Source organism: Mustela lutreola, chromosome 7 (assembly GCF_030435805.1).
Source record: "Mustela lutreola isolate mMusLut2 chromosome 7, mMusLut2.pri, whole genome shotgun sequence".
Lineage (NCBI taxonomy): Eukaryota > Metazoa > Chordata > Mammalia > Carnivora > Mustelidae > Mustela > Mustela lutreola.
Window position 1 is genome coordinate 88,113,105 of NC_081296.1, and position 23,922 is coordinate 88,137,026.

The following is a 23,922-nucleotide window of genomic DNA, read 5'->3' on the forward strand; positions in this document are numbered from 1 at the left end:
CTTTTGAAAATTCATAAACTTGGTGATTTCTGGACTATGGAAGTAAAATTATTATTTATCAGTATTTTCTAAATTTTCTTTAATGAGTATATTTTTATTTTTAATTTTAAAAAGTAAATATAGGGATGCCTGGGTGGCTCAGATGGTTAAGTGTCTGCCCTCAGCTCAGGCCATGATCCCGGGGTCCTGGGATCGAGTCACGCATCAGGCTCTCCCTGCTCAGCGGGGAGCCTGCTTTCTTCCTCCCCCTCTTCTTCTTCCCCTGCTTGTGCTCTTTCTCTCTCTCAAATAAATAAATAAATAAAATCTTAAAAAAAAAAAAAAAGTAAATATAAAGCACTAATTCTTTAAGGACAGATTTCTGTATAAATTGGTACCATGATAATTGCCCATTATCAATAAACTGCCATTTAAGGACAGTCTCTCATATATTAATTTTTATATTTAATTATCACAGGTATTATCCTTATTTTCTTAAATCTTTGAAGATTTAAGCAACTTTCCCAAGGTCACACAGTTACTGTAGTCCATAGCTAAGGTTCATATCAATTCTGATTCAGTTTAAATATCATGCTCTCAACCTCTACATAAAACTCTTCTAATACAAAGCCCAACAACATTTGACTCACTCATTTTCTGAGTTTAGTTCTATTCCATTCAAACCCATTAGGTTGACATTATTCTAATGTAGGTGATCTCTGATAAAAATAAATTTGTTCCTGAATATGTCTAAACCTGTGCACCCAAGTATGTTAAGTATCCAACCAGCAGTCTGTGTTAGTGTTTACTATATTCAGTTTTGCTTCTGTTTTTATTCCTGAGAGATTACTTTGGGCTTCTTTAACTCATATATTCCAGGGAAGGTCTAGAGATCATTTAGAAGCAGTCTCCTTTGACCTTTAGGAGCAGAGCCCCAAATGATTCTTGAAAAGACCAGTATCATCTTTGGGCTGATCATACTGGTCTTGGACAGTTGGCTACTTTCCAGGTGCACTGGCTCTCAGTATAGGATTGCAGCTATCACTGTTAGTACGTTCATACTCTGGGTCATTATGTCAATATTAAAATTAACAGCTATGAAAAGACTGGATTTTTTATACTGAACATCTGTTAATTTTATACTTACAAACAAAAATCCAACAATAAAAGTATCCTACCAAATGATGTGTGGGGGGTTGGCGGCAGGGGGAGATACATGTGTTTGTGTGTGTGTGTATGCGTGTGTGTGTGTGTGTGTGTGTTAAAGGCTTAGTTCCTGAGGTTTGGTTTTATTCAGGCCATTGTCATTTCATAGTTAATATATCTGAGGAAATAAAAATTGAGCTGTCTCCCAGGAAGGGTACCAACCAAGGAGTTGCTGAACTGGGTTGAATCATGGGTTTCATCAACTTGTATCATCTGAAACAGCCTATCAGATTCATATCGTCTTTCTAAGCCTGAATGAATTATCTCTTCTCTAATTATGAACCTAACTTTCCTTTCCTCTTATCATTGACTTTAGAACTCTTTTAAGATACTCTGTATTCTACCTTTTCTTATGTCTCATATCCTGTAAACCATATAAGCTTTTTAGACTCCCATTTGAGCATCCTCTGTGATCTAACTTCCCGTTCCATCCTCCTAAACTCCTTCACATAACCTGGGAGTCCCCTCCCCAAACCCTTAAGTACTCACTGCCACCTCCATCCTCCGTTTATTTCCCAAAGTTTCTGTCTTTATATATATCTGACACTCTAATCAGTGGGTACCCAAATCCTACATGCCCTTTATTTCAAATTTCTACTTCCTGTTATCTTCCTCAAATCCCTACTTGGGAATCATTTCTCCCTCTTTGGAATTCACATAACATTTCATTTAGACTGCTCTTATAGCACTTCTAATGTTCTCCATTTATAGCCTGCAAAACTGTGTTTTCTTCAGAATGTTACTTCCTGGAGGGCTAAGGATTTGTTTAATTCATCCTTGTATTTCACACAGTGCCAAACCACATGCCTTCCACTCAGTAAATGTTGAATCAGTGAATGAGTGTTTTATCTATATGTCTGTATTATCTGCTCAACTGGGAGGTAAACTACTTCAATCTAGAAGTTTTTCCTATTCACCATAGTATTTCTTAGAGTACTTTGGACAGTGGCTTATGCAATTAATATTGATTGAATAAATAACAAAGATAGTTGACTAGTTATCACTGTTTATATAAACAGATTTGTGCCTCCTTATCTTTCTTACCATCCGACTCGCTCAGTCCTGTGATTTCCTCCACCCCAACTGGTTTTATCCAGGTGTTTTTTCTGTACAAGTTTAAAAACATGCGTTTTATTTCACTCTCCCTTTGAGAGAAAAATATTTTCATTTTAGGGATTTACTTATGCTGTCCTTTTTCCTATTCTTTATATAATGTCCTTGTGGCTTGAATGGTACCTTTTAGTATTAACTTTGTTTTGGTGTCTGGGAAATAATGTGCATGCGGACACTTGCTCTTTGGTTACATACAGGCTCTGTACCAAATTAATAGGGAGAATCATTAGCATTGCAGGGATGCTTAGCAAGGTGCTAACTGCCTCTCTGACTTTTTATCCTTACCTTTGGAATACCTGTCTACCCCACAGATTTATAAGGGTCAAATAAGATAATGTAAAAGCTCCACCTAAATGTATTACATTTTTTTAGAAACTACTTTGAGTTTTTTGGTGGGGATGGTGGTGAGATGTTGTCATTTAGAAAGAGCCTTTATATCAACTTTGCATGTCTCCATGCCATGTTGAGAATGAAATGAAATGTTTTATATTTGTAAAGGGACATCCTTTTGGAAAATTTATGGAGGCAGACCTGTATAAGCAGGAAGATCCTTTTACTGAATGCTAATTAGCAACTCTTTGTATGCATTCCATTTTTTTGTTCCATCGAATGGATAACAAGCTCATTATAAGAAGAAACTTAAAAAAAAAAAATCCTTGTGTTTAAAGTGTTGTGTACCAACAACAGTAATAAATATGTTGATAGCAGTATTCGTGGCTAATGATTTAAATTTAAGCATACATGGGCTATTGAATCATTACATGCTACAAATACCTAGAAGTTATAGTGCTTACCAGAAGGAAAAGAGACAGAATAAAGGATGGGAGATAACCAGTTATAGTCTTTGGATTTGTTCTTGTTGAACTCACCAAGGCACAAAGGCAGAGTTGTTAGTGCTGGTTTTATTTTTCTTACTCTCCCTCCTCCCCGCTTTTTTTCCAAGTGATTAAGTTTGCTGGGTTTTTGCTTGTTGTTTGTTTAGCATTTAAATTACTTGTTGCCATATACTGAGTGGGGTAATTTCAGGGCTGACTTCTGGGTTTTTTAAGACATAGTGATGAGCTCCTGGGAATTTTCTTTTTTTTTTTTTTTAATTTTTTAAATTATGTTAGTCTTCATACAGTACATCATTAGTTTTTGATGTAGTGTTCCATGATTAATTGTTTGCATGTAACAGCTAGTGCTCCATGCAATATAGCCTCCTTAATACCCATCACCAGGCTAACCCATCCACCCCACCCTCCAAACCCTGTTTGTTTCTTGAAGTCCATAGTCTGTCATGGTTCCTCTCCCCCTCTGATTTTCCCTCCTTCACTTTTCCCTTCCTTCTCCTAATGTCCTCCATGCTATTCCTTATGTTCCACAAATAAGTGAAACCGTATGATAATTGACTTTCTCTGCTTGGCTTATTTCACTTAGCATAATCTCCTCTAGTCCCATCCACGGTGATGCAAAAGCTAGGTATTCGTCCTTTCTGATAGCTGAGTAATATTCCATTGAATATACACATCTTCTTCTTCTTCTTCTTTTTTTTTTAATACACATTTTCTTTATCCATTCATCTGTTGAAGGGCATGTGTGCTCTTTCCACAGTTTGCCTACTGTGGCCATTCCTGCTATGAATGTTAGGGTGCATATGGGCCTTCTTTTTATGACATCTGTATCTTTGGGATAAATACCCGGTAGTGCAATTGCCAGGTCATAGTGTAGTTCTATTTTTAATTTTTTGAGAAACCTCCACACTGTTTTCCAAAGTGGCTGTAACCAGCTTGCATTCCCACCAACAGTGTAAGAGTGTTCCCCTTTCTCCACAGCCTCTACAATATTTGTTGTTTCTTGGCTTGTTAATTTTTGCCATTCTGACTAGTGTAAGGTGGTATCTCAGTGTGGTTTTGATATGAATTTCCTGGTAGCTAATGATGATGAACATTTTGCATGTGTCTGTTAGCCATTTGTATGTATCTTGAATACCAGCCCTTAATCTGTGGTGTCATTTGCAAATATCTTCTCCCATTCTGTGAGTTGTTGCTTTGTTTTGTTGATTGTTTCCTTTGCTGTGCAGAAGCTTTTTATCTTGATGAAGTCCCAAATATTCATTTTCACTTTTGTTTCCCTTGCCTTTGGAGATATGTCTTGAAAGAAGTTGCTGTGGCTGATGTCAAAGAGGTTACTGCTTCTCTTCTCCTCTAGAATTTTGATGGACTCCTGTCTCACGTTGAGGTCTTTCATCCATTTTGAGTTTATCTTTGTGTATGGTGTAAGAGAATGGTCTAGTTTCATTCTTCTGTATATAGCTGTCCAATTTTCCCAGCACCGATTATTGAAGAGACTTTTCCATTGGATATTTTTTCCTGCTTTGCCAAAGATTATTTGACCATAGACTTGAGGGTTCATATCTGGGCTCTCTATTCTGTTCCATTGGTCCATGTGTCTGTTTTTGTGCCAGTACCATGCTGTCTTGGTGATCATGGCTTTGTAGAATAGCTTGAAGTCAGGCAACGTGATGCCCCCAGCTATGTTTTTCTTTTTCAACATTTCTTTGGTAATTTGGGGTCTTTTCTGGTTCCATACAAATTTTAGAATTTTTTGTTCCAGCACTTTGAAAAATCCCAATGGTATTGATCAGGATGGCGTAGATTGCTCTGGGCAGCATAGACATTTTAACAATGTTTATTCTTCTAATCCATGAGCATGGAATGTTTTTTCCATCTTTTTGTGTCATCTTCAATTTATTTCACAAGTGTTCTATGGTTCCTAGAGTATAGATTGTTTACTTCTTTGGCTAGGTTTATTCCAAGGTATCTTCTGGTTTTTGGTGCTATTGCAAACAAAATTGATTCTTTAATTTCTCTTTCTACAGTTTCATTGTTAGTATATAAGAAAGCAGCTGATTTTTGTGCATTGATTTTGTATACTGCCATATTACTGAATTGCTCTATGACTTCTAATAATTTGGGGGTGGAATCTTTTGGGTTTTCCACATAAATTATCATATCATTTGTGAAGAGAGAGAGTTTGACTTCTTCTTTGCAATTTGAATACCTTTTATTTCCTTTTGTTGTCTGATTGCTGTTTCTAAGACTTCTGGTACTATGTTGAACTATAGTGGTGAGAGCGGGCATCCTTGTCATGTTCCTGATCTTAAGGGAAAGGCTCTCAGCTTTTCCTCATTGAGAGTGATATTTGCTGTGGGTTTTTCATAGATGGATTTTATGAAATTGAGGAATATTCTCTCTATCCTTATACTCTGAAGAGTTCAAGAAAGAATGCTGTATTTTCTCAAATGCTTTTTCTGCATCAATTGAGAGAATCATGTGGTTCTTCTCTCTTCTCTTATTAATTTGTTCTATCACACTGATTGATTTGTGAAAGTAGAACCATCTTTGCATCCCATGGATAAATCCCACCTGGTCATGGTGGATAATCCTTTTAACGTACTGTTGGATCCTATTAGCTAGGATCTTGTTTAGAATTTTGGCATCCATATTCATCAGGGATATTGGTCTAAAATTTTCCTTTTTGATAGGGTCTTTACCTGGTTTGGGGATCAAGGTAATGCTGGCCTCAGAGAAAGAATCCGGAAGTTCTCCTTCTGTTTCTATTTTTTGAAACAGCTTCAGGAGAATAGGTTTTATTTCTTCTTTGAATGTTAAGTAGAATTCCCCTGGGAGTCCATCAGGTCCTGGACTCTTGTGTTTTGGGAGGTGTTTGGTCACTGCTTCAATCTGATTACTGGTTTTTGGTCTGTTCAGGTTGTCAGTTTCTTCCTTGTTCAGTCTTGGAAATTTATAGGTTTCCAGGAATGCATCCATTTCTTCCAGATTGCTTAACTTATTGGCATATAGGTGTTAATAATAATTTCTGATAATTGTTTCTATTTCCTTGGTGTTAGTTGGGACCTTTCCTCTTTCATTCATAATTTTATTAATTTGGGCCTTTTCACTTTTCTTTTGGGTAAGTCTGGCCAGTGGTTCATCTATTTTATTAATTCTTTCAAAGAACCAGCTTCTAGTTTAATTGATGCATTCTACTGTATTTCTGGTTTCCTAATTCATTGATCTCTGCTGTAATCTTAATTATTTCCCTTCTTGTGCATGAGTTAGGCTTAATATGTTGTTGATTCTCCCATTCTTTAAGGTGTAAAGATAGTTTGTGTATTCAGGACTTTTCTTTTTCTTTTTTGAGGGAGGCTTGGATGGCTATGTATTTCTCCCTTAGGACCACCTTTGCCATATCCCATAGGTTTTGAACCAATGTGCTTTTGTTTTCATTGGTTTCCATGAATTATTTAAGTTCTTCTTTGATTTCCTGGTTGATCCAAATACTCTTGAGTAAGATGGTCTTTAGCTTCCATGTGTTTGAATTTTTTCGAAACTTTTTCTTGTGATTGAGTTCCAGTTTCAAAGCATTGTAGTCTGAAAATATTCAGGGAATTATCTCAGTCTTTTCTTACCAGTTGAGACCTGATTTGTGACCCAGTGTATGGTCTATTCTGGAGAAAATTCCATGTGCACTCAAGAAGAATGAGTATTCTGTTGCTTTAGGGTGGAACGTTCTGTATATATCTATGAGGTCTACCTGGTCCAGTGTGTCATTCAAAGCTCTCATTTTTTTGTTGATTTTCTGCTTAGATAATCTGTCTGTTGCTGAGAGTGGAGTGTTAAGGTCTCCTGCAATTACCATATTATTATCAACGTGTCTCTTTATTTTCATGAACCAGTTGGTTTATGTAGTTGGTTTATATAGTTGGCTGGGGCATAGATATTTACAATTGTCATATCTTGTTGGATGGACCGTTTAAGAATGATATAGTATCCTTCTGTATCTCTGACTACAGTCTTTAGCTTAAAATCTGATTTGTCTGACATGAGAATTGCTACCCCAGCTTTCTTTTGTGGTCGGTTGGGCATGAAAGATGGTTCTCGGGGGCACCTGGGTGGCTCAGTCGATTAGCATCTGCCTTCAACTCCAGTCATGATTGCAGGGTCCTGGGATGGAGCACCACACTAAGCTCTCTGCTCTAGCAGGAAGCTTGCTTCTCTAAGAGTTTTAATATTACATGCTAGGATGTTGGTTTATTCTCCTTGATCTTGGGAGGTGTTCTCTCTGCCTCTGGATATGAATGGTTGTTTTGTTCCCCAGATTAGGGAAGCTCTCAGCTAGGATGTGCTCAGATATATCTTCTAGTTCTCTCTCTCTCTCTCTCTCCCCACTCAGGGATCCCAATAATTTTGACATTGGAACATTTCATGGCATCATTTATTTCTCTAATTCTGTTTTCATGAATTCTAAGCTGTTTGTTCAGGTCTCCTCTTGACCCTTCTTTTCTTTCAGTTTGTTTCTAGATCACTAATTCGTTCTTCTGCTTCATTTACCACTAGCTGTTAGAGTGTCTAGATTTGATTGGATCTCATTGATATAATTTTTATGTCCTGCCAGATCAGCTCTCACTTCTGCTTTTAGAGAATCTATGTTGCCATTAATGATTTTCTCCATTATAGCTGTTGTCTACATAACTATTACCCTGAAGTCTGTTTCTGACATCTTGCTTATTCCATATCTGTTAGTTCTGTAGCAGAAGTCACAGTCTCTGAACTTTTCCTGTGTTGGGGGTTCCTCCTCTTAGTCATTCTGTTGAGGAGTAGTTGAGGGAATGTACAGAGTCCAAATTATTGCCTACAACCCAAGCAAGATGGCACCTGTTTTATAAGGGACCTTAGGGTTGCTGGCCTCTTGATCTTTCAGCCTGTCTTCTGGGGCAGGGACCTGCTGTGCTCTTGCTCAGACAATGCTGTTTAGGCAGAGTTGCCCTGCCCCCTGTTGGGGGATGGGCTTAGTGAAAACCATTTTTGGAGGGCTTTTCTTCTCTGGGGTCTTTATCTGGTAGCTTTCTGCATCTCTTCCAGGAGTCAGAGCAGAAGTGACAGTATCTCAGAACAGAGAGATTGGAGTCTGTTCTCTAGTGATCTCTCCAGGCCATACTGCTTCTGTTTTTCATCTGTGCTGCTAAAAGCTGCAGCATCCTGGGTTGTGTGCCCCATAGCAGCCCTCCCAGCCCTTGCTTCCAGGTCCAGGGACGTCTCTCCCCTTTATGCTTCTAAATTTGCTGCTCCTAATTTGCACATGCGCCCTGTAGCTCCAGATTTCAGTCTGGGGGTTGCCCTAACGTCCTTTCCCTATGGCTACCTACCCTACCTACCTGTCTGTGCCCAGTCCCCAGCACAGGAGGCTTTAGCACGCCTATGGCCCAGGATCCAGAGGCTCCCTTTCCCTTCCATTTATCTTCCAGTAGAAGATTGGAATCATGGCTTTCTGCTTCATGCCTCGAAACCAACTGGTGATAATTTGTTGGTATAGATCTTAATATATCTTCTTACATCTCAGGCTGATATTGTGGTTGTTCAGAGTGGTCTGGTAGATATCTAGCTCTGGAAATAGGGTCCCCTACTCCTCCACTGTCTGGCCCCACTCTCCCTTGAGTACCTTCCTGGGAATTTTCAGACCTTTATCTGCTCTTCCATAGTAGAAGAGGATTAATATTTCTTTGATGAACATTATAAGTACCTTGAATATTTGGAAAATATTTGCATGTAGTGATACTTGAATTCTAAAAGATGTTACCTAATTTTTTTCTTTCTTCCTTTGCTTGAACTGAGGTCCTCTTCATGACTATATAAAGACTATCTGAATTTGATTTTAACTCTTGAAATTAAGTGAAAAGTTGATGCTTCACATTTTTATGTGAAGCATATTTTCTTATTCAAGACACTGGAGAGTTTTAGTAAGTTATTTGTATTCAGATGCTATATTAATCAGGGTCTGGGCAGGAAACAGATGACATACCTTAAAAGGAATAACAGAATGAAGTTAATGAAGGGACTGGTAATAGAGGTGTAGGCAGCATTAAGGAAACCAGCAAGAGAGGATGAAGTACCCAGAGACTAGTGACAAGAAGTCATTACTGTCCCCTCTGCCTAATGGGGCCAAGGGATGAACTGTATCAGTAGAACCTAGAGGCTGCTTGAGCCATGGAAGAGGGTCCGCCTCTTGGAAGTGTGGCCACAGAGGAACTAAGCCATGGCCAGAACTGCTGCAAGGCAGCGAATGAGTGGTGTATGAGGTAGGTAATAATACTTCAGCCTCTTTTTCCTCTCAGTCTCATATCCTGCAGGTGCCTCCTACTGGCAGATTCCCCATTGGAAGCCAAAAGGTAAGAAAACTCAGGTGGTACAGTCCACAGAGGTCAGCTACCCAGACACTGGTCAGGACAGAGAGGGGTGAAGAATGAAGCAGAACTTGGTGGGGGGAAGGAGATGAAGTGCAACAAGTGGAAAATAACTAAAACAGCTTCTCTTCTTCTTCTGGTCCTCATTATAATTGTGAATTAGTGGCTTGCAGTAGATGAAATACAAAGCAAAGATTTGTGGATAATACAGATACCAGTAATAAAGTCAAAGTCGTGAAAATCCATACGATCACAAGGCAAAATTGTACTGTCATCAGGTTTATGAACAGACTATTTATTTGTAGATCAGCAGTGACATAAGTATATTCTGTATAGTGGGGAGTAATGTATAAAAGAATTTATTTTGATAGGATAGAGTTATGAAAAGAAGTTGCCCTTTATTAAGTAAAAATTGATGTAGGAGTGAAATTTTTGGAAACTTATTATAATAGAATGGACAAAGATTGAACACTGGAGAGGGGAGCCATCATGGTCCCTTCTTTGTTCTCTTTTTCTTTCAGGGAGGAGCAGAAGTGAAACAGAAAACAGCCAGATAGTTCTAGTGTGGGTCCTGCTTTGATTTCTTTTTCCTAGAGAGGGAGTTACTGTATATGGCAGAGTAGTCAGCTAGATAATATGCTGAATGTCCATGGGCTCAAGAGAAGCTGCTCTAGCAAACTGGTGTTTACATTACAAAAATGAGGTATTGACCTTTCTTTCATGACCCTTTCTGTCTGGCCCCTGTGGTCAGAAGGAAAGCCAGAAGCCTTTCTGCCTGTCATTCATTTAAATGAGATGAGGTAGGAATTTTAAATTAAGGCACCTTAATATTTCAGTCATTGTTTAAAATGAAAGGCATTTATTGCTTGTGAAAGGCATTGGGCTTATTGCTACAGTAACCGATTCATTCATCAGAGATACATGAGAAAAAGCTGTACAAGTCCACACTAGAGTTTTTGCCTCCACCAGTAGTTTGGCCTAATCAGTGATCTCTTTTCAGGTAACACTCTTTGATTACTAATTTGGACAGTTGTTTTGATAACATGAAAACCTGTTGGGTTTGGGAGGATCAGAAGCTTATTGTTACTATTGTTGTGTAAGTGAATTACCTTAGGCCATCACTTGAAATAGTTTCCTTGTTATTTGGTATTTACTCTCTCAGAGCAAAAGGAGCACAGTGGTTTCACTTAGGTAATCTAAATGAAATATTTTTAATTTTTTCTTGTATAGCTATTTCTTTTCCTTATTAGAATTGTTTTCAAATTTAAAAGAGTAATTCTTTTAAGATCCAGTCCTGATCTTTTGAAAAACTATTAAACTGAAAGAAAAATGTTTGGCTATTTTGGATTTTAGTGCTTTGCTTCCCTTACATTTAATATAAACAATATAAAATTACATTTTATAATGACCTCAAACTGTAAAGCTAGAAACATGCTGATACTTCAAAAGTAGAAAACTTAGGTCATAGCTGTTCCTATTCAAAGATATTAAATCTTCATTTATGTTTTCAATTTGCAGAATGGAACTTTGAAGGAGACAGTCAATTTTGGACTTCTTCCATGTGTACTGTATTTCCATGCAAATATTGGGCAGAGTTAAAATGAATGGATATTTGTCAAGAGTTACATGATAGAGGAGAGAATTATTGTTTTATTTGTCAAATTATAAGAATTCTTTTCAAAATAAATATGTCCTTTTGTTACACAAATTGTAGCCAGGTGTTAAAGAATAGAAACTATTCCAGGGTTTTATTGTTTAGGGGATTTCTGGTATTCAGTCTGGAACTTCAGTCTTTGTTACATTAGGAATTAAATTATAAAATTAAATATGATGTCATTGGTTAATGAACAACAGTATTTTCAATCTAAATTTTAAAGAAATAAGCTTTTTGGGGCTTTATATTTACATTAACATATTTTATAGGTGGAAGTTATAACATATCACTTAATAGTTCAAAGAAATAGTCTGAGAATTAACAAATTCTGAACTATGACATGGAAAGATCCAGGATTTTAAAATTTTCCTCAAATGATTCTTATATAATTGGTTTTCAGAATCACTTTGTCTTGACCAACCTATCTGACATTTGAATTCCTGAATCATTTAGCTTGTGTTTGGTTGGGAAGCTTCTGAGGTAGTTCATTCAGTTTCATTGTTTAAGAATTTCTGGGTACTTCCTTCATGATATATAACTTACAGCTAAAATTCCTTAATGTTTTAAAGTTCAATGAATAGTATAATGGCCGATGGTTAGTCAGGGTCATATTAAAAGCTACTTTTAAATTCATTAACTATTTGTATATAGAAAAAGTACAAGTTCTACAATCCATCACTTAAAAGTTTTTGCGCTTGATCATACATTTTAGAAATTTGATTAGAATCTGAAGCTTAGCTCTGAAGATTGTTTTTACGTTCAAGTATGATGGTATTTGGAAATGGAACAAAGCTTTTCCATATTAAGTCTCAGTCTCTATTTCCTGAGACATACCTGCTTAAATAAAGTTAGGGTAATCAGGGAGTAGTAATTCTCCTCTCTAGAGTTTATATTAGAGAAAGAATATGTATAAAAGGAATGTGATTCATTATTAAACAAACAGCCTTTGGTGGTGGCTCACTGTAAGCATGGGCAGACTGAACTATATGTGCATCTAACAGAATTTGAAATGTAAAATATTAAATCTAAGAGTACAATATGAACAGACTATCATGGAAGAGCAAAAGAGCTTTCTTTCTGTTGTAGAAACATAGGTATACAACAAGTAGGTTCCCCAAGGTGTTTACTGATCCGATTAAGGATGGAGTCAAGACTGGAAAGAAGCAAGGGTTTTATCTTAACTTTACTGGAAACATCAAAAGTGAGGGGAAGAAAAGAATAAAAGAGCAAGAGAGCATGAGTGAAGAGTATGAGCTGTTTGTTTCCAGCCCAAGCTCTTTAAAATCTCTGAAAGTCTCACTTGTCCCAGATGGTTCCTTAGTGACCAGCAGTCTGGATAGCCCTGGTGAATTCTTTATTAACATCATTAAGATGAGGTGATTGGAAGCCCCATTACCTGTTAACTCTGTTATTGAAGAGCCAGTCTTTGTCCCTAAGTGGCAGACACATCTAGATTCCTTTGACAAACTTGAATTCTTATTAAAGTTCTGAAGAGCACACTCTCTCTCATGAGTAATTTTGAAATACTGTGGTTTCCACTAATTACAGTGTTTTTATAATTCTTTTTGGCAGCCATTTACAAACTTCCTGTGCCATAATTCATTTCTAAAGTGAGCAAAATAATGATTGATCTTTAGATTAGTAAAACATATCCCCTTTGTGACTATAGTCAGTTCTCTGTTGGAATGGAGTATAGAGTCCAAAACTGATTCATGAAAGAATTATTTATATTTCCTGTTGAAACACAGTCTGTGGGTACATTTTGGATAGATTTACCTTTTTAATCATGTTTTATTTAATTACATCTAGTATTAGTGGACTTTCTTTGATCTTACAGCAAATAATTTTTATAATTAAGGAATTTGGGGGCTACAGAGGAGAAAGGAGGAGCTAAAAAAATGCCAAAGCTAATCTACTTTATAGTTAATAAACAATGATATATTTGGTATTATTTATGTTAGACTAACAGAAGTTGAATGGTTATTTTACTGCAAGTATCTAAGAGAATCAGCACCACTAAATATTAGAGTTCTGTGAACATTAAGAATAGTTAATTTGGGCCTCCTGGGTGGTTTAAATGTCCGACTTGATTTCAGCCTAGGTCATGAGTTCGATCCCCACACTGGGCCCTATGCTGGGCATGGAGCCTACTTAAAAAAACAAAACAAACAAACAAACAATAGCAGTTAATTTATTCTTTTAAGTCTTAATTGACTTTATATTGATATACTCAAAAGTTGTAAAGTATGTAGTTACTCATCTAGGTATGAGCAGTTTTTGTTGCACATATTGGGTTCCAACACTGAAGTTCTCAATCAAGCATGGGAATTAGATATAATTTATACCCTGAGACTTAACGTGGCATAGTTGAGTAGTTCCACACTGGTATCATTATGATCAGCTCAACATCTGGAATAATCAATTTCAAATGTTTCACTACTCTGAACTCTGACCAAAATTCAGATATACAGTTACAGATTTTCTTTTTAATAGTCAAGATAATTAGCAATTAAAACAATACTCTGAATAATTATTGTTTAGGATGTTTACATACTTGCCAGAATCTGCGAGATAATCTTTTATAGTAAATGTTAGTTGGACCTTTTAAAAAGATTACAACTTGGAAGATAACATTTAAAAATATTATTTAATTGCTTGGACTTAGACATTTACTCTAGAAAATGGTTAGAAAATTCTCCCTGGGATTCTTGAGATAGGGGTTTTTATGATACTGTGTTTTACCCCCAGAAGATACTTCCATTTATTACAAACTGAGCCTTCTCTTTGTTACTACTAACATTCCTTGTTGTCAGTAAAGAGAGCACAAGTTTCCCAACTAACCCTCCCATCAGAAAACTGAAGTGACATCATCAGTGATGGTATTAAAGGGGAAAAATTTGGATTAGTTCATATTGGTTATTGCCCTGATAAAAATGAAAATTTATGAGGTAGACAGCCAAGAATCATAAAGATAAAATGTAATAACAGATTTAGAGACCATATTTTAAGAAATGAGATATGGTAACAAGAAAAAAATTGATATAATTCCTTGAAAATTTTAAAATCTAGATTGTAAGACACAGATTGATGAGTAACGATTAAATTTAATTTTAACATAGGTTTTGTTTGTTGCTTGCTTTATTTCCTTCTACATTTTAAAAGTCATTGTAGGGCTATCTGAAATGGTTACTTGTATGATGTATTAAAATTTGGTATGTTAGGCATGCCTGAGTGGCTCAGTCTGTTAAGCATCTGCCTTTGGCTCAGGTTATGATCTCGGGTCCTGGGTTCGAGTCCCACATCAGGCTCCTTGCTAAGTGGAGAGCCTGCTTCTCCCTCTGTGAGCCACTCCCCCTGTTTGAGCTTGCATGCCCTCTCTCTCTGACAAATAAATAAAATATTAAAAATAAAATAAAAATTGATACAACAAAAGAAATAGTGATTTTTGCATGAGCCAGTTGTTTTTGTATTCTTCAAAGAAGGCTAGAAATTTTTTTTCCGAATAATCCTAAAGACTGATTACATTGTGATTAAGAACTTAATTATTTAAGAACATGTACTTCAGCAAAAGAACTCTTATACGGATTTTATTTATTTGAGAGTGAGAGAGAGCACCTACATACCAGCATGAAGGAGAGTGGGCAGCGGGAGAGGGAGAAGCAGGCTTCCCAATGAGCAAGGGGCCCGGTGTGGAGCTCAATTCCAGGACCCTGGGATCATGACCTGAGTCAAAGGCAGATGCTTAACCAACTGAAGCACCCAGGCACCCCGCAAAAATCTTTTATATATATGGTTAGTTGTTCTAATGGAATGTTTACATCTTGTAAGTATTTGATGAGACATAGAAGATGTTCATTGTCCTTGTCAAAAAGTTGTTACTAGGTGCACCGGGATGGCTCAGTTGGTTAAATTAAGTGGCTCAGCTCATGATCCCAGGGTTGTGGGATCGAGCCCCACATTGGGCTTCCTGATTGGCAGGAAGCCTGCTTCTTCCACTCCCCCTGCTTGTATTCCCTCTCTCACAGTCTGTCTTTGTCAAATAAATAAATAAAATCTTTTTTAAAAAAGTTGTTATTAATTGGTGTATGAATGGTACTATTTAGATTACAGAGAAACTCAAATGTTTTGGATGCTTACTTGTGATACTGTGTTAGGGTTAAGTACAGAGAAAAACCAAGGCACTTCAGTCCTTCTCTCTAGGATCTTATAGCTATCAAAATAATGTCACCAAATATTTTTATAACACTTTCACATTCTTTTTTTTTTTTTTTTTAAATGGGATATCTCTTTAAGTTAAATAGGAACAATGGAAATAGGTGGATTTTTTAGAAGAGTTCATTGAGATGTATCGAGATTTAGTGAACTATTCAAGGTTGTATAGTTACAAAGACATAGTAAACAGAGCCAGAATCCAGAGCTCTTAACTCCTAGTTCAAGGAGTTACCCACTAAGAGTTCATGCAGCAGTAGTCCAGGATAGATGATTTGAAAATAAAAGAAAATTATTTAAATCACCTATTTTTTGTTAAGTGCCTATTTTGTACATAGCATTATAGCAGTTTTGTTTGATTAAAAAATGAGAAAAATCATAACTGTCCATGAAATTGTATTATACAGTGGTAATACAAATAGTAGACAAAGGTAATTTAGAATAATAAAATGAGTATATCCTGTGAAAGCTAAAAGTGCTTTTTAGGGCTAATGCAATAGAAAACTCCCTGTGTACAGGTATATAATTAAGATAGAATTTGGTGGAAATAGCCAAGGAGGTTTTATTTACATGAAGAGAGTAGCTCTGCGATTGAGAGGTCATTATTCTTGGAGTAGGATAGTATTTCACATTCACTTAAATAGGTTCACTGAACAGTCAGGATGAACAGGAGTGGCTTTAGAAACTATAGTTAAGAGGCAGTGCTAAAGCATATAATCAGAGCTAGCTGAGACCTTGGAGACTGTCTAGTCCTTGCATTAATGTTATAGCTAAGGAAACTGAGTCCTAGAGTGAGTCTGAGTTACTTGCCAAAGGTCAGTCACACAGCTGGATGGGGGCAGTACTGGAATCTGATTCCTTCCAAATGCCTGGATATGAAAAAACAGTTTAAATAGATTGATAAAAGAACCTAGAAGGTGACAAATTGTGGATATATATTGGATCTGTGAAGTAGAGTTGAGTACAGTTTTTACAGAGATGTGATTTCCATCAATCTTTGAAAGACAGGAAAGAGAACGATTGACTAGTTTTTGGTTCCTTGGGCAGAGCAAATAAAAATAGAAGGCTGTAGTGACCCATGGAACAGTTTGAAAAGTAGAATGAGCTGCCTGATGGTACGTATAGAATTTACCTTCCCAGCAACTTCTAAGATATTTTATTAATAACAGTAATAAAGATAATGTGATTATATGAGCAACAAGAACATCAACTACCTTTTATTGACTGAATGTTTATCCTGTGTCTAGGCATCATGTCAGGCATCTTCGGTATATTAGTTTCATTTAATTATTTCTCTGAAATTTAGTTTCCTCATCTACAAAATGGCATGATAATACCAATCTCAGAGAGAGTAAGGTAATTACCTTAGTGACAGAGGAAGTTGGCTATGGAATAAAAATTTGAATTCTGATTCTGTTGGAATTCCAAAGGTAGTGTTTCTCAGACTTGAGTAATGAATAGGCCCTCCTTCTGAGGGAAAAATAATTTGTTCCATACCCCATATTGACTTATTTTTATCATAAGACTACTTAACTATGTGTAAATGTAAATTTCTTAAATTTATAGTTCTTAAATAATATTTTAAAAACTAAAAACATTAGAGTAAAAAAAAGCAAAACTTTAAAAAATCAATAAAATTAAAATTAATGACATTAATAGTAAAGTTAGAGTGTGTTTTGGCTGAAAGGAAAATACTGATTGCAAGATGAATTTATAGCTAACTCTTATAGCACACATTTTTTGTTTGGCAAGCTTGTACTGCAGTGTGCTTTGTGCTAACTTGGTTCCCCTGCTACTTGTCTTTGTTTTGACTTCAAAATATCCCTTCAGCAATACTTCGTAGTATCTTATGATCTTCATTTGCTATAGTCCCTTATTTATTGTTGATACTACCTATCTTTTCATAAGTTGTGATGAACTACTATCACTTGGTACCAATTTGATGGTTTGGAGCTCTGAAATATCATGTCAATGTATATTTATTTAGAAGATATGGTCATCCAGGTCACGTAGGATATGTTTATTTTAATTATTTTTTAGGTTATCATCTAGAAGAACCCACAAAATTTAAGAAATCACAAACTACAAATCATAACCTCCCCTCTGGTGTTTCTACTTAAAAGTTTACACAACACTTTCTCTCAAAACACTATGGTAGAACCATCTGGTTTCTGCAGGGTCATAGTAGAAACCTAGGAAAGCCTTGATTTCCACTTACTTTTGGTACTGCTTTCATCGAGGCCACCTCTGTTTTGCATCTCAGTTTCTATCACAACTTCTAGTTTTACCCACCAAACTATTCTCCATAGGGCCTTCTTCACTAGTGAGTTTCTTTAATACAAACTTTCAGGACTCAGCTCAGGAATCACCTCTCTCTGAAACCTTCCCTCTCTCCTTTTTCATCCCATGCATTATCATCTTTGCCTTTCTGACCCATAGAATGAATTACTTCTCTTTTCCTTTATTTCTCCTTTTTAACTCCAGAGTATCAAAGAGGCATACTTATACTTCTGTTACATTGCTTAGCACATTGTTTTGTGATCCTTAATTTTTGGATTTTCCAAATAGATTATTAGCTTCTTGAAAGTAGTGCCTGTCTTGTGCATCTTCTAACTGCATTGTCTGGAAGAAAGTTCTGATGATATATCTGTGATCTTGAATCATTGGTCAGTCAGTTATTATTTTAGAACTGAGGAGTCAAAAATAGGCAAGAGCAAGGTAGACATTTCCTCATCTTTCCCATTCATGTGTCTAAACTGTATACAGGGGCACCTGGGTGGCTCAGTGGGTTAAAGCCTCTGCCTTCGGCTCAGGTCATGATCCCAGGGTCCTGGGATCGAGCCCCACGTCGGTCTCTCTGCTCAGTGGGGAGTCTGCTTCCTCCTCTCTCTCTCTGCCTGCCTCTCTGCCTACTTGTAATCTCTGCCAGTCAAATAAATAAATTTAAAAAAAATAAATAAAATAAACTGTATACAAATTACCTAGTTAATGTAGTACTCTTTAAGCATGTAAGCAATATAATTATGGAAGTAATCTTTCCATAGAGAATTAAATGATGGCATCATTTTACTTTCTTTTTGTTTTGTTTTCTCTTGGCTAGGTGCTGTGATTGTCTCCACACCCCAGGACATTGCACTGATGGATGCACGCAAGGGTGCTGAGATGTTTCGAAAAGTCCATGTGCCTGTAAGCATTTACAGCTTCATTGTTATTATATGAAACACTCTAACTGAAGAAACAAGTCATTGAGAATTACAGTCCAAATTTTAATTTAGTTCTTACAGAAATCTGTAGAAAAACCTACTTCATCTTTATGGTTACTTTAACAACATGCATACAGGTGCAAACACGTATATATATTATATTAATCAAGAAAAATTCTAATTGCATTAAAATATTTTTAGAAGAATTCTGAAACATCTTTCAGGTATGAGTTTTGTGACCAAGTACTACCTCTCCAGATACTTGCAGATATTATTGACAAAAACACCCCCACATCAGTGTTTAGAAGGAGATACTTGAATAAGGCACTGATAGGAGGACAGGTGAAAACGGTGATTTTTTTCCATCTGTCTCATTCATAACTCATTCATAGGTCACCACCTTCTAAAAAATATCCAAGGATTTTCTATGCAATATGACAAAATAAAAATGTAATAGTATTAAGACAAAACACAATTAAAATCAGAAACAGAAGTGAATCTGTAAACAAACTGCAGGCCATTAAGGGACTTAAATACATGCCAGAAGTAATCCATGAATTTTCTAGCAACCATGTAGGGCCTTTATAAAACTGCCCATTTCTATAAGGTTGGACAGAGCACAGCAACTGAGACCAGAGAGGCATAAATCTCTCCTAGGTTCTCTGAATAAAGTAACCCTTTATATGATAAACACACTCTCATTACCTTTTTTTTAAACCATAAATAGAGGTTTCTTCCTCCTAGTGTGCATCAGCAAAAGCAAGTGGACTTACGTCAGAGTATGGTTTAGAACAAGCATTTTTGTACAAAGCCAATGTGATGCCTCCATCTATATGACTATCTAGTGGCCTAGTTTAATTCAGGAATAGATTTTAGAGCTTATAGAGCAGAGTTTTTTAGACTTCAGCCATGAATTAGCTTCAGGGGTCTCATGATTCTTTCTCCCTCCTCCTTTTCCCCATCCCCAAATGATATGTTCACTTTGAGTTTGTTTTGGTATGGAAAGAATTATAACTTTCATTGAATTCTTCAGTGAAACTGAAATGGTATGAGATTCAGTGATGCACTAGCATGAATGGACTCTCATAGATGTTTTTCTCTCAGGGGAGCATCTGAGAAGTGTAAAACAGTAGAGTAGTGGAGTTGAGATGATCCTCTTTGACAGGTATCTCTTCTCCTTGCCGGTTAGTGCAGAGCTGTAGGCATTAACACTCCATGGAGCTTTGCACTGGGAAATTGAAGTCTTAGGAAAATTGAAGAGCCCAATAAGGATAATCTGAGAGCATTGTCTTAGGAAAATTGTCTTAGGAAAATTGAAGAGCCCGATAAGGATAATCTCAGAGTATTTCCATGATCAGAAAGTATTAAAGTCCAGTCTTTATATTTGGATAAATGAGTGATAAAACCCCCATTGTATTCTCTGTTGTGAATTTTAGCTTGGAAATTTTTTTAAAGCAATGGTAACCAAATGAGCACCATAGAAAAATGTCTCAAACACATAGTTTGAGCAATGTGACTTCCTATTATGCCCTCCAAGATAAACCAGGTGCAAGTATTACCTACCCAAATAACTAAATAAGAATATTTATATTGGATTTTAAAAATATAAGTCAGCAAAAAGTTAGAGAGCTATCTGCCAAAAATTATGAGAGCAAATGATACATAATCCTTCTTTCTAGCAGAAATTATGTAACAGGGCCAACGGTCTGTTATTGCCACTCCAAAGGCAGTAGTAATCCTATCAGCATATCAGTGAATGCTTAATTTCTCATTCTGTAAGATGAAGATAGAGGCATATGTTGTTTACTTAAAAGCATTATGAAATTCTTGGGGGAAAAGTTTTTTAAAAGCAGAAACCAGGGGTTCCTGGGTGGCTCAGTGGGTTGGGGCCTCTGTCTTCAGCTCAGGTCACGGTCTCAGGGTCCTGGGATCGAGCCCTGCATCGGGCTGTCTGTGCAGCGGGTAGCCTGCTTCCTCCTCTCTCTCTGCCTCTCTGCCTACTTGTGATCTCTGTCTGCCAAATAAATAAATAAATATTAAAAAAAAAAAAAAGCAGAAACCAGCACTTTTTATTCTTCACTCTGTAAATTATTATTTTGTACACCAAGAGACTATTTCAGCCAGTGTTGTCACTTGATGTGACTATGACTGCGGGGCAGGTTTTACATGCACTTTACTAGTCTATGGTCTAATGACCATAGTTGGCAAATTCAGCACATGTACCTTTAAGTCTTTAGGTTATTTTCACTTATCCACAGCACCTGATTCTTATGGCCCTGTAAGTAAAGAGGCAACAATCTCATAATTGTTCTAACAGATTTTCCTCTACACTCAAGGATAAAGGGACAAAGGGTGAGACAGAGACTCCTATGGGACATAACAATGGGGAAGGGGGATGGTCACTACATTCATATTAGGCTGTTGCTAGGTGGGTGTCACTGAAAATGAAAGTTAAAGATATCAGCAAGGAAATACAGCGAGGAAATACTTCACGTGAAGGATCTTGGGCTGCATAAAGCTCATAGACTAGTGCAGTATTAGGGAATGAAAGAGCTGTTTGTAAACAGAAAGTTAATGTTGGGGTTTAAGTTTGCAGAATTGGAATGGTTCTGGGTCATGACAAAGCCCGGGGTGTGGTTGGTTATGGATGGGTGTGTGGGGCTGAAATGGAATACAAGTGAAAGTCATCAGAAATGATGATCCTTCCAAGTTGGCTCTTTAACATTGTCCTGTATCTTTATTATAACCCTCTTTTTTTTCACCCCTATGTTTCAATTATTTCTAAATAGCAAAAATTTTAAAAGGAGGTAGAATATCTTAATCATCTCTTAAACCTGCAGAACAAGATAGGTGCTCTGTAATCTTTGCAAGTGAATGAGAGAACTTTCCAGCAATGAGTTCTGTAAACAATTGGACAACCATGGTGCATTGTAAAGGGAATCCTGGCTGTGAGTGCGATGTGGATTTGATTATTTCTGAGATCTTTCTGGCATTTAAGAGCCTTGGAGTCTAAGTAATGGCAGAGCATTTTAAATTAGAAAGTGTGCCATAAATGCAAAGGAGTAATATTATGCTTTGTTTATACCACTTCATTTTTTTCCTGGTTTTTAGTCTTGCTTTCTGTTTTTGCCCCTTTTGAAGTGCATTAGTTACCATGGAAACAGTGATGTCATTGAAATTCATTGGTATGGACAGTTTAGTAATGTCTACAAGAACATTTTAAAGTTGATTTAAATGGTTTCTTAAAATTAAAGGCTTGGGGTGCCTATGTGGCTCAATTGGTTAAGAATCTGTCTTTAGCACAGGTCATGACCCCAGGGCCGTGGGATCCAGCCCCACAAAGGGCTCCCTTCTCAGCAGGGAGTCTGCTTCTCCCTCTGCCCCTCCCCCCACTCATGTGCTCTCTCTTTCACTCACTCACTCTCACAAATAAATACATAAAATCTTGAAAAAAAAAAAACCCTCAAGGCTTGGATAGGTGAAGGAGAAGAAGAGATAACTGTGGAATTCTTTGTTCTGTGCCTGAAATCATATCAGCTCTGCCAAATCCTGGATTATTTCAGTTTTTGTAGATAGACTGTTTTTTTTAAAATAATAAATTTTTTTCAATCTTACACGTTTTGAACGGTGGGTACTTCTTGCCTTATGTCATTTTTACCCATTTTTATTGCTTCTTCTACAGTTGAGGCCCAGGTACCTCAATTTGGAGCTCTTCTACCATTTGAACTTGTAGAGTTACAGGGATTTCACTATCCAGCCCTGACTCCTTGGGCAGGCAGTCTCCTTCCCAGCTCCTGATAAATATATTGAAGTATTAAAGTATATTTCCCCTCTTATTCCTTCTGTACATAAGGATCCCTTAGTTAATTTTAATTCAGTAAGTAGTTTATTTTACAAATATATATATTTACTCCTACTGAGTGCCTTCTATAAGGAAAATACTGTGATAAGGTCCCTTATTGATTAGAAAAAAAAAGAAGACAAATGAAGCCTTTTTTGCCAAGTACCTTATCATCCTGTAGACTAGCTCTATTATGGTGAAGGGGTTCTGAATTCTGAAGAACACAAGACATTTCTTCTTTGGGCTATTAAAGTAGGGCTTTCATGGAAAAGTCATGATTTCTTTCATGTCCATGTTATTTTGCATATCCTGGTCCCTTTCCTGATAGGCCATTGTTAGCTTGGGAACTCAGATTCATGTTTCAAATCCCTGTGCAGGCATTACTTTCTCTAGGAAGCTTTTATCAAACTCCCCAAAAAGGTTAATCTTTTCTCTGAACTACTTGAACATATTTCTGGTTTGGCTCTCCACAGAAGAAGTGAGTTCTGGAAAGCAAGAAAATATGCCTTAACTATTCTTTTTTTTTTTTTTTTTAAAGATTTTATTTATTTATTTGACAGATAGAGATCACAAGTAGGCAGAGAGGCAGGCAGAGAGAGAGAGAGGAGGAAACAGGCTCCCTGCTGAGCAGAGAGCCCGATGTGGGGCTTGATCCCACAACTTGGGATCATGACCCGAGCAGAAGGCAGAGGCTTTAACCCACTGAGCCATCCTGGCACCCCATGCCTTAACTATTCTTAAATGTTCAGTTACCTGGTGTATAGCAGACATATGATAAATACTTATCATATAGACATTTGACCTGGTATATAATGCCAGCCACAATCTGTTGTCTTTATCCCCAACTCACAGGCCACTCTGTCTTGCATTCTCTCTGTCAGCCAGACTGATCATTTTCTTCTTGTAGATTCCCACAAAGTTTCTTTCTTTGTGGCCTCGAGCATGCTGTTTCTCCACATGAAAGCCCTTTACCCTCATTTTTCACTTGGTAGCTCCTTTTTATCCTTTGCTACTTAGATTAAATCATTCTTTTTCTGAGAGACTGTTAACTAGGTGAACTCGTTCTAGTGTGTGATCTAGTAACACTCTATTTTCCTTTTTGTAACTGTTTTCATATTTGTCAGTACTTTCATTTTTACTACAGCATTTGTAGTGCCATGCTGTAAGCTCTGAGTTAAGGGACCCCTTACCTCCCTCTGTGCCAAGAACATATAGCTCTCAACTAAATATACACAGAATAAATGAATGGAGTTGGATTTTCATAGTCCTATCAGAGGACGAGAATAGGGACAGAATTTAGTCTGAAAAGAATCAGGAGATCACAAGTTGTGTTCGAGATTGTTCAGTTTGTCAATAGTTGAAGTTGCATGTTTCATTGTGGCTCTGCTAGGCCCAAGTTTGGTAGAGCTTGAACCAGCTGAGGATTTGAACTTGCTTCTTGAGAATTTTAGAGGAGTCCATAAATAATGTTGGTTGGGAAATAGACTTAATT

The 23,922-nt window shown here is 36.8% G+C and overlaps 1 protein-coding gene across 9 annotated transcripts in view; it reads left to right on the plus strand.

Moving 5' to 3' along the window:
• Positions 1-23,922, plus strand: part of NUBPL (NUBP iron-sulfur cluster assembly factor, mitochondrial) — a 251,719-nt gene that overhangs the window by 200,030 nt on the left and 27,767 nt on the right. For all 9 annotated transcript variants that reach the window (XM_059181857.1, XM_059181860.1, XM_059181851.1 and 6 more), the window contains one exon: positions 18,487-18,572. In XM_059181857.1, the coding sequence (XP_059037840.1) occupies positions 18,487-18,572 (86 nt within the window). The remainder of the gene's footprint in view (positions 1-18,486; positions 18,573-23,922) is intronic.